This window comes from Sarcophilus harrisii, chromosome 3 (assembly GCF_902635505.1).
Source record: "Sarcophilus harrisii chromosome 3, mSarHar1.11, whole genome shotgun sequence".
In the NCBI taxonomy this organism is placed as follows: domain Eukaryota; kingdom Metazoa; phylum Chordata; class Mammalia; order Dasyuromorphia; family Dasyuridae; genus Sarcophilus; species Sarcophilus harrisii.
In genome coordinates this window covers 358865541-358877058 of record NC_045428.1, presented here as the reverse complement: position 1 = coordinate 358877058, position 11518 = coordinate 358865541, and the positions used below count along the sequence as shown (strand labels likewise).

The window sequence follows — 11518 nt, the reverse complement described above, 5'->3', positions numbered from 1 at the left end:
CCCAATACACAGCCATACAATTGGGCACTCAACACTTCTGATAAGATGAGAAGCTCTCATGTATTTGAACTAAGGAAATGGTCTGCCTAGCCTCAGCCTCAGCCCAGACAAAATAGCTCCTGAGGCCCAGCTGGCTCCAGGGAAACTTTTGCCTCTCCCTTCCCTAATTCATGCTTTAATGGTGGTCCTACCCATTGGGCATCTTAGAGATGAACCTCAACAAATGCCTCTCGAGCCTGATTCTTCTCCCCCCCCACTCCCAAGAAGACTGAATACTGGTTTTTGTAAACTCCAATTTAATTTTAATTCAATAAGTTAAGTTCCAGGCCATCACACAGCAATGGAAATCATTGTCTCCTGAAATTCACAAAGGTGCAGAGTTAACACTTCCTCCTTCATCACACATTCCTTAAATAAAAGCCAGTTATGGCCGATACTGGCCTGGGGAAAGTTCCCGCCTGGCCCCTGGCTCCTTCCTTCTGCCTATGGAGAAGGCATCAAGTACAAAAACAGTAATAAAGAGGGAGGGAAGGATATGGGGGTGTTAGGGAGGGGGGGAATACCTGCCCCCCATCCCGGGCACCGGCCCGGCTTCCTATGAGTTGCCAACGTACCGTAGGGCAGACATTGGTGCTGGTCTGAGTGATGATCTGAGGCCTAGGTACCCCAGGTCAAAGGAAAATGCCCTATCCTGGGGCATGAAAGAAAGGGCACCTGGGAACCAGGCCCTTTTTTGTCCACTCACCCAACCCCCAGCCCACTGAGGGTCAGAGACCACATGTATAAATAGAATAAATAAAGGGAAAGAGGGAAGCCTCGGGGGGCTGGGCATCCTGGGATTTCTATGAGGGGACAATATTATCAGTAGGCACCAAGTTCTGGGTTCGGCCCATGTGTACCAGGACAGAGCCTTCCTGCATGCTCCCTGCCCTTAATTACCCTCTTCCCGGTTCTCAGAATTGGATGTCTGACACTCTTAGCCCTTATTGTGGGCTGGCCCCAAAGCCTAAGGCTAGTAGGGGTTCCCAGCATCCAGAAGACTGCCCCCAGCCCAGATTGCCATGGGACTGGTAGGGGTTGTGGTAGGGGGAGGGCAGGGCTGAAATCTCAGCCCCTTCCTGGTCCTGTGGTAGTTGGGAGACACTCAAAGCTGGGGACTGGGGCTACCATTGGCCTTGGGTTTGGATTTAAAGGAAAATCGCTTAATGAGGCGCCGGGAGAAGCTGCCAGCCTTCTTTCGGACACTGGGCACAGAGGCCGCATTGGAGAGGTCATCGTGTGACTGGCTCAGTCCTGCCTCCTTCTGTCGTGGTCGCCGGCGGAAGATCAGCTTCGTCCCACTTCGAAGGAAACTCACTGTGGGGATGGGGCAGAGAGAAGATTGAGACCCAAGTAGACTAGAAACCAACAAGTACATAAGTTTGGGGGGAGGAAAGGTAAAATGGGGGAAAAGTCCTATCCAAAAGATGTCTACAGTGTAGAGCTGTGGCCCAGAAGGCCCTGGGCATCCCCAGGGTGGAACTAACTAGAAGCAGCAAAAAACATCCTTCCTAAACACAAAGGCAGGGAAAATTTAGAATCCTGCCTGCAGCTTCAAACCCTGCAGCTCAGGAGGCAGTCAGTGTAGGAGCATGAGCTTTTCAAGCTAGAAAGATGGAGGTTGACAAAGGGGGACAGGAGGATGGGTGACATCCCAAGAAAAGGCCATGACACTGCTCAAAATCATTCCGTGGCCCCCCACTGCCTGTGAGGTAAAGTATTTTGTCCTGGCCCCCATCACACTCCTCTGCCTTAGGTCATGTTAATGCTTATTAGCGAATACACCTATGATACAAGAGTAGATGGCAAATTCTCTACAAGCATTATAGTAGTCACTTAATAAACATATATGGCCTTAGCCACTTAGTATCTGTGTGACCCTGGGGAAGCCATTTCTTCTCTGTACTTCAGTTTCCTCAACTGTGAAAGAGTGGGATAATAATAGCACTTACATCCCAGGGTTGTTGTGAGGATCAAATAAAATAATAGGTGCCAAAAAATGCTTAGCAAAGTGCCTGACACATAATTAGGCACTATCATTATTATATGTAAAAGGAGAATAACAATAGCACCTACCTTCCTTGGCTGTTGTGAAGATCAAATCAAAAACATTTGGAAAGTGTCTAGCCCGGTGCCTGCACACAGACTCCATCAATAAATAAATACTCATTCTTTCTCCATCTCCATCCCAACCATTCTTCTAGGCCCAGTCCACAAGTCACCTCCTCTGCAAAGCTTTCCCCAATTATGTTGAATGGGAAAAAAACTTTTTATGGTCCCCTAGTCTGTGTAACTCATGGTCCCTATGACAGTTACAAAAATAAATAGAACACCATGGTCCCTGCCATCAAGAAGATTAAAACTTTACCTTTCTCAAGTTTTCTCATGGTATTTTCTTTCTGTGGTTTTCTTTACACTTCATTCTGGATTGTAATGATTTTCAGCTTTCATGTGTTATGTGCCCCAGTAATAGAATATATGTCAGGGTAGAGTCCATGTTGGACTTCAAGCACCCAGTATAGTAGTACTCTATACATCTTAAGTACTTAATGTTTGTTGAACTGTTTGTTGACTTAGACAGGAGTCTCTTAAGCTTGAAAAGAGGTAATTCAGGACCAACACAAGGAAGCCCTACTTGACACAGGAAACAATCAACTTAAAGAACTCATTATCCCAAGCTGGAGTAGAGGTTAAACATGTGAAGAGGTTCCTGAAAGGCTTAGGTGAATTCACAGAAGGTTACAGCTAGACAACAGGTAGAGAGAATGGATGAGTCGGGGAGACAGGATGCCCTCGGTAAGCCCCTACTCCTCGAGGCTCAGGACAAAGATAACCATTCACTTCCACAAGCTGTGTCACAAGCACTGGAGGCACTCACCCAATGAGGCAAGTCTGATGTCTGAAGGGACAGAGGGCTATGGGAGAAGCCTGACTGAAGGACAAAGTGGGGATGAGGCAGAGAACAAAAACTGGGTGGAACCTAGAGAAGACAAACTGGTGCAGACAGAACTGAGGTCAAAGGGTGGCCGTGAACCCATGGAGAGGCATGGAAAAAACAAACCCAGAGAATGGGATCTGTTATGTTCTAGAGCCCAAGAGGAGCAATCAGGGCCCCGGACACTGGGAACCAAGACTCTGGGAGAGCTGTTCTCTCCCCTCCTCACCTTTGTGGTCCTTGAGGCTTCGCGTCTCCAAGGCTCCTGTAGAACCGGTTTCTGATTCTACATCATCCACAGAAGGCCGCTCTGAAATGTCTGAGCGCGTCGTCTCATCTGTCTCCTGAGTGCCCGCTGGACTGGACAGGGCTTCCAGAGGTCCAGGGGACATGGCTGGGGGCTCCAGGGGAGGCGAAGACGGGGCCCCACTGCTCTCCGCCTCATTCTGCATGGAAGCCTCCAGGGAGGCTGCATAACCCAAGGACAATGCCAACTCATCTTGGGCAATGGGAACCTGGGCAGAAGACAGGCAGCTAAGGGCTGGCAGGACACCCCGCCAGTAAGCTAATAAATAAAAAAATTACTAGGCAATTTCTCTGTGGGCCAAGCACCATGCTAAGTATTAGAGATAGGAAGAAAGGCAAAAATAGGAGCTTACATTCTAATGGGGAGAAGACCAAAAACATACATAAATCGGAATCTACAAGATAAATTCAAAGTAGAGAGAAGTAATTTTAGGTGGGACGGCCCTAGCAACTGCAGGTGGAATGGGAGTTTGACCAAGAAGGGCCTCCTAGATGATTTGCTACTTGACCTTAGTTTTAAAGGAAACCAGAGATTCTGAGTTGAGGGTTGGAAGAGTCTTCACAGCCATAGCCAGTACAGATACATGGATGGAGATAAAGGATGGTGCCTTGTGTTTCAGGGACAGCCATGCCCACTAGCCTCTTTACCTTGGATACACCAGAGATTATGAGGGTACTGCGCTTGGTGGGGGTCTTCTTAGCTGGCCGTCCACTGGGTTCTGTCAGCTGTCGGATGGCTGTTTCTGCCACGGGGTCCAGACCATTGGAAAGGTGGCTGTCCCCTGCCAAACGGTATATACTTATCAGCCCTTCATGTTGTCAGACACCAGAATCTTCTCCCAGCCCAGCTCCCAATTTCTTTGCTGTATGATGCCTGGGTACCGGCGTCATTCTGTGGCACTGCAACCCCACACTGTGGTCACTGCGCCACCCCTGCCCCCACACTCACGGCTGCTGCTGGGGGAGGCACTGCTGGGGACACTGCTCTCACTCAGCACAGTTGTTGTTTTCTCTGTGACCTCCACCTTGGAGGGGGAACGAGAGGGGGAGTCTATGGATAAGGAGAAAGATCAGTGAGTTGGGAGCACTTTCAATCCCCCCAGTAACTTCTAGGTAGGTGCAAACTAAGCTACCAAGGAGCTTAGGGACAGAAGAAGGAACACAGGTAGTAGGGAAGGAGAAAGAGACATAAAACCTACTGGCGTAAGAACAGCGCCCAAGGAGACCCAAAAGATGACAGGCAGGCAAATGAGTCTGAAGAAAAAAACTGGGTGAAGGGAATGGAGGAAACTACCACAAGAAGATGGAAGAAAGGAGACAAGTCAGGAGTAAAGGGGAAAACAGAACGCGGAAAGGACTGGAGAAAAGTATTGTGAGAAGAAGGAAGAGAGGAGGCAGGTCAGTAGTAAAGGGGAAAACAGAACACAGAAAGGACTGGAGAGATGTGCACAGAGAATGAGTCAGGATCCACTATGGCATTCAGGGTCTGGGGACTTCCTTCTGTCCCTCCTCTCCAGAAGGCTAGCTTCAGCTTAGCTGACCAGAGCCAGCTCTGAGGCCTCCCTCTTCCTCCCCAAGTCTCTGTATCACCTCCCCTTTTACCTAGCTTGCCATCAGCTCTAGGCCGGGACTGCACAGTAGTCACTGTGGTGACAATGGTGCCATCGGGCATTATGGTACGATCCAATTCAATCTTTTTGGTGGGGGTGATGCTGGGTCGTGGGGTGGGTGGGACTGGGCTGCTCAGGCTGCCAGGGGAGCCTTCTTCATATAAGAGCTACCAGGAAAAAGGACATAGAAAATTGGCATCCAGGTGCCACGCTCCCCCTGATATCTTCCCCTATGTACAGCGCCTCCCCACCATGAAGAAACTGTTCTTACCTCTAATGCTAAAGTGGCAACTGGTCCCAAGGCCTTTGCTGGCCCAGGAGTCAGGGGACATAGCTGCCTTCTGGACGTGTGTCTGGACGGGGACCCCACAGGCAGGGTGGTGTGGCCCAAAAGGACACCTGCAACACAGCAAGGGAGGGGTAGTTGGTTAAGTGATGCCCACCGTGAGACCACCCACTCCCAAGCTATCCTCCCTGTGCACACTCACTGTCTCCAGCACTGCTGCTCCTCAGCACCTTCAGCGTCAGCTCCCGGCTCTGGGGACCTATTTCCCTGTGGACCAAGGAGAGGGCAGTGGAAGGTTACTGATGGAGGGGAAAGCCATATCCTCCGAGGCAACCCCTCTCCTCCCTGTCTTGTGACCATCACTCGCCCAGAGTCCCATTAAGTTAAGGGCTGTTGAACAGGGTCGTCTCCTGGAGGCAGCTTCAGTATGCCAGGACAATATCAGTGTCATAGGGGAGAAGGAGAGTTAGATTCCTTACAGAGCCAGTTCTTCCATCCACTCAACCTCTGGAGCAGCTTGCACTGGCTTAGTCCACTTCTGCTGCTGAGGGCTGTCCAGCTCCGCCACACAGCATAGCTCCCCATTTCCTGAAAGGCAACCAGAGGTCAAAAAGTCAGAGATAAAAATCATTTAGAGCTGAAAGGGACCTTAGGGATTATCAGGTCTAATCTCATTATATGTGTAAAGAAGTAACTTGCCCAAAATAACAGCTAAAAATAAAAATACAAGCCAGAATCAGAGCCCCTAACTCCAAATATTTCAACCATACTACCAAGAGCATAAGTCTATGAATCATGAAGTTTTAAAAATATATCACTAGAATCTCTCAACTGCCCCCAACAGCCCCTCCCCACTCCAATTGCTCACCTCCTGTCTCGTCTCCTGTCTCACCACCCACGTGGGTTGCTCTTAACTGCCGTAACAGAAGCCGAATGGGTTTGGGGGCAGCTGGTTGAACTGGAGGCCCCGTGGTTGGCTTCTCATAGGATACCTAAGGACAGGTGGAAAGGGAGCATTACAAGTCCCCAGAAGGATAGGATCCAACCCATGATTTCAGCCCTAATCTCCTCATATATCTACTCACCATGCCCCCTGGAGCTGGACAAGCCCTGAGGTTCACCATCATGGCAGGCTTTGTACTGACAATGGTATCCTTAATCAACTCCTCAATAGTAGATGGATCCACCTGTTCCTCACTTCTCTGCAAGGATGGTGGAGAGAGAGAGGAAAGTGAGCAAAAAGAGGGAGAGGAATCACAGTCTCCTAGCCTGCTCCACTTTGTTCAGCCGTGTCTGACTTGACCCACTTGGGGTTTTCTTGGCAAAAACACTGGAGTGGTTTGAAATTTCCTTTTCCAGGTCATTTATAGATGAGGAAACTGAGGCAAACAGGGTAAAGTGACCTACCCAGGGTCACACATTTAGGATTTGAATTCATATCTTAGTGATTCCAGGCCCAGCACGCTATCCTAGCTGCACCACTTAGCTGCCTTCTCCCCTAGCTATCCCTGATTTTCCACTGAATTTGCCTTCAGCTGCCTCCTACTCCCCCTTCTCTCCCTGATCCACTTTCCCTTAGTCCCCTCTCATCTAATCCTTCAGGTCTTCCCAACCTATTCCAGCTCCTATCCTACTCAGTCTTCCTACCTTTCCCCAACTACTCTCCATCACCTTTCCTGTTTTACACATCCATACACACTCAACCTACTCACCTCTTTCCCCTGCAGCTTGGGACAAACTGTCATATTTAGCTCAGGACCATTCTTGAAGGCCCAGGATATCAGCAACCCCTCATTGGCTATTTCTTCCAGGTTGACTTCCAGCTAAGGACAGGATGGAGAGGTAGAAGAGATACATGGGTCTCGTGCTTGCCCATCTTTTATCACTTCTCTTCAAATCACCTTCCTGGTCTCCATTCCCAAAAGGATGTTCTGATTAAACCTCAAAACTTGAGGCAACCTCATCCTCCTCTCTTCACCCCTAGTCCCCAGTTTCCCCCCTTTCCCCTCTACCTGGGCGGGAAGAAGTGTTAGGGTGATGTGGTAGGTCTCCATGGAGACGGCAGCTGGAGACTGCTGGGTCACAGAGATGGGGAACTGAACCTCTTCGGCTGAGAGCTGGCAATGAAGAACCTAAGGCAGGCGCAGGGAGGAAAGAGAAGCAAAGACTTCAGACTCCTCTCCAGCTTCTCTATCTGGGCACACATTTCAACACAGATCCTTCCCCTCCCCTCCCTGTTGCAGATCACTGGGGAACTAAAAGGCACCCCAGAACTCTGCTACAAGAGTTACTTCAAGCACAAAACTGTCCTTGGCACTGGGGGATAGAGTTTGGCTAAGTCATGGTCTCTGCTCTGGAAAAGTAGTGGAGAGACAGGACACACCCACTGATAACAATATTATCCACGATTTTCTTTATCCCATTAGAGACAAAAAGCACCCTGATGTTAGATGGGGGGTGGAGGGGAGGAAGGACATTGAGGGATGATTGGGGCAGCTAGATGGTGAAGTGGATGGAATACCAGCTGGAATCAGGAGGCCCTGAGTTCAAATATGAACTCAGATGTTTAACACTTGCTTAGCTGTGTGACTTTAGGCAAGTCACTTAACCCCAATGCCTCACGCCACCCCCCCCCCCCAAAAAAAAAGAGAGGGATGTTTATGGAAGGCTTCCTGGAGGAGGTAGGATGTCAGTTGGGCTGGAATTCAACAGGTAAAAGAAATAAAAGAAAAGGTATAGAAAATTGATAGGACTCTAAGATTTTACCCTATGGATCCAGAGTTGGCTATGACCCATCCAAGCATTATCCCACCCCTCACCATGCTGTGCTCAGATTGGTCCACACAGGTCACGTGACTGATAGAAGCATTGGGTGGAAGCTGGGGTATCTCTTCAAAAGTGATCTGGATAGAGCTCTAGAAAAAGAAATGGAGTTTGAGAGGAGGGTCAGGCTTCCTGGAGCTGACCCTACCCCCATCAGAATTGGTCTGTTTCCATCTGGCTAGGTTCCTGGGAGCTGCAGTCACTTCGGCTGCAGGGTTGGCTCCTGGCCTCCCCCTGGACCAAAAGACCTCAGTGCAGGGGGTTCCCCTTTCTAAAAAGCCCTCCTCACCAGAGGACCTGGTTGATGTCATCTTTGCAAAAAGAGTCCGGGGAGCCCAGGGCACAGAAGACAGAAGCACCTGTTCTCCCTAAAATACATTTCTTCTCCTCCCCACTCCCAGCAAAGGCTATGATTATCCTCTTTAACAAATAATCAAACCCAGGGAAAGAGGAGAAGTATGCAATAATAATGACAACAATTCATAATTACCGATTGCTTTACAGTTTACAAACATTATTTCTAAAGACTGAAGCGCTGGGGAAGGAGTGGTTGCAGCCTAGGGCTTGTACTGAGGATAAAAATCTATTGGGTGGAATGTTTCAGGCTGACACATGGGGGTGGAGTTGTAAAAATTTTTTTTTTTTAATGGCTAGGCAAGGGGAAGAGAGGAGAAACTAAGTGTCAGAAACAGAGAGGTTTTTAAGAATACAGTCTTGTCTCAAGACCGGCATCTACTGAGCTAGGATCAGGAGAAAGGACAGAACAAGGGTTCAAATCCCTAAGGGGCCCAGGATACTAACTAATTCTTCCCCCAGGGCGAGATTAAAATGAAAGCTCCTTAGCTCAAACCTGGGAAGAGCTGGCTCCTAAATCACCCGTAGCTCAGCAGGAGCAGGATGGAGACAGTAGGCTCACCCAGGGTTCAACAAGGGGTATAAGCCAGGAAGAGCTCACTGGCTGGGGGGAGGGGCTCAAGTTGGCTCCTTCCCTAAGACTTATTGGCAATGGGAGCAAGTCCCCAGAGCGCATTTGCTTGGCAAAACAAGTCAGTGAGTGCTTCTGATCCAGCAGCTTCCCCCCAATCCTGGCTCAGGCCCAGGGCCTCTGGGGGGGAGGGGGGGTCTCAGAGGTGAATGATGCTGTTCAGGACCCAGGTCTCCCCACACCTAGGGGAGTCCAATGTCCAGCTGAACTGGCAACCTTAGAGAAACCACTGGCGTCTGAGGACAAGGTACACAGAGCTGGGCACAGGGGAGGGAGAGGTCAAGGGCTGCACTGACAAGTGCCATCTCGACCCTAGAGGGCACAAGGGGGAAATATAACAAGACCGTGTAGCTGCTGAGTCTTCAGACCTATTAGGGAGCCTGAAGCCGGACCTCAGGATCGCTAGTTTAATGGGGAATCTCTTCCAAGAACTGAGCGAGATGGAGAGGAAAAGGGGGAGGGAGAGAATGAAATGTTTGGGCCGCGCCGGTAAGGGGCTCCAGGCCAGGGAAGTCCGGCCCTCCGCCCCAGTCTCGTGACAAATGCTTTTCTGCCCCACTTCCTTAGGAATCAGATGTCCCATGGTGCAATCCTGGGGAAGTGAACTGGTCCCTGCCCCGGCTGGAGCCTCCACTGGTCCTTGGGAGTCAGGTCCAGTGGGTTCCCAGTATCTCAAACGAGTAACTCCCCCGGTCTCTGTCCCCCCGTCCTTACGGAGGAGGGCACAAGGACGGACAGAGCCGAGGCTGGTGGGAAGCAGGTAGCTCTGGAATTGGGATTCGGGACGTGGGCAGTGCCTGCTGGAGGCCGGGAAAGGGAGGGAGCGGCCAGGTGGATGCCCAAGGTGTCTGGGCGCTCGCCCTCCGCCCGCGGCCCTGCCCCCCTCCCCGCCAGCCCCAGCTCCAGGTGGAGAAGCAGCTCCCGCACACCGGGATTAGCGTTGCTATGAGAACAGCAACTTCTCCGCGGGTTTGGGAGCGCTCAGGTTCCCCCGCCCACGGGGACGGGGAATGGGGGCAGAGCGCGATCCCTCCCCCTGGCCCCCACCCCTTCTGCTAGGCGGGCTCAGGGGAGCGGGGACAGCTGGGGGGTCCCACAGACGCGCGGGCGCGCGCTCGCGGAGCCCCTCGGGCGCCCCGGCCGGAAAGTGCCCCTCCAACTCACCCCGTCCCTGCAGGCCTGCTGGTTAAGCGCTCGCACCCAAGCGCGCTGCCAGTTTTCCCGGAAAGACTTGAAGGCGAAAAGCGAGGCCAGGAGGCCCCGGACACCCGGCTCCTCCGGGGCGCCGGCGCGGGCGGACCGCAGGCGCAACAGGGAGCGCCACACGCCCAGCTCTCGCAGGGAGCCCCCCGGCTCGGCCGCCCCGAGCGCCGGCCCCGGCGCCCGGCCCCGGCGCGCCGGCCCCGGCCATACGCCGCGGGCGTACTGCAGCAGCCAGCCGGCCACGGTGAGCAGCGAGGCGGCGAAGAGGAGCAGCAGAGCCGCCCAGCCCACGTCCCACCGCCCCCAGCCCGGATCCATGCTCCGCGCGGCGGCCCGGCCCGGCTCCGGCTCAGCAGCCGCCCCGGGGGAGCATGGCCGGGCGGCCCTGCCGGCGGGGAGCGGCGCGCGGGGCTCGGGACTGGTTAGGGCTCAGGGGCAGCCGGGGCGGGGGCCCGGACGCCGGGCTCGCTCTCGCTGGCGCCGGGTTCTCTCGCCTCGCCCGGTCACATCGCGGGGAGGCGCCGACGGCTCAGCCCGGGCTCGCTCCCTCACTCCTCCCCGCCTCCGGCCTGCCGGCTGCTCGCCTCCCGCTCGCCGCGCTGGCTCTGCCGGAGCTGCCTCGGGCTCCGCTCGGGGGGCTCCGGGGGCTCGGGCCGGCGCGGGGAGGGCTGCGTGCGCAGAGCTGACACTGACAACACGGCCGACGCCCCGCCCCCGCCGCGCCTTAAAGGGGCCGCGCCCGCCCGGGCGGGGCCTCGGCGGAGCCGGGAGCCCGGGGGAGGCCGCCCGCCCGGGGCGGGGGCAGCAGCATCACCGCCGCCTTCCTGTCTGAGGGCAGGTGAGGGGCGGGATGCGCACCGGCAGGGGTCTGCGCCACCCTCCGAGTCACCTCCTCCCCCCCCCCCCCCCCCTTCCGTCCCTCTCCCACCGGAGGTCCCATCTCGGGGGGGGCGGGGGGGGGCTCGCTGGCCCAGAGGGAGCCAGGGCGCTAGCGAACTTGTGCCCAGCCTTCCCTCCGCTAGTCCCCGCGCCCGTCGCTGCTCCGTGTCCTTCCCCCTTCTGCGCTGGGGGGGAGGGGCGCCCCCCGTTGGGTTAGACGAGGGATCCTGGCCAGGCAAGGGAAGGGGCGGCGAGTGGGAGGAGGCGGGGGCGGGGGGCGCAGGACGAGGCTTATTGAACACCTTCCCTCCTCTAGCCACGTATCGATCCCGTACCTTCGGACGCCGTTTCCGGGGGTCGGGGCCCTGGAAGGGATCTGTTCTGGAGGGTGGGAGTTGGAAGGGTTTGGGTGTGAGCTCCTTAAGCCTGCCTATGTTCTTCCGTAGGGACAC

The 11518-nt window shown here is 53.8% G+C and overlaps 1 protein-coding gene across 1 annotated transcript; it reads right to left on the bottom strand.

The window, feature by feature from the left end:
- Window positions 1-279: 279 nt before the first annotated feature.
- Window positions 280-10899, bottom strand: C2CD2L (C2CD2 like). The gene is made up of 14 exons (XM_031960120.1): window positions 10149-10899; window positions 7996-8091; window positions 7189-7308; window positions 6889-6999; window positions 6262-6378; window positions 6045-6168; window positions 5656-5764; window positions 5379-5443; window positions 5162-5289; window positions 4883-5057; window positions 4230-4331; window positions 3929-4062; window positions 3204-3489; window positions 280-1356 (listed from the first exon to the last, which is right to left on the bottom strand). Exons 1-14 carry the CDS (start codon window positions 10503-10505, stop codon window positions 1145-1147), a joined length of 2136 nt encoding a protein of 711 aa, XP_031815980.1. The 5' UTR covers window positions 10506-10899; the 3' UTR covers window positions 280-1144.
- Window positions 10900-11518: the final 619 nt, after the last annotated feature.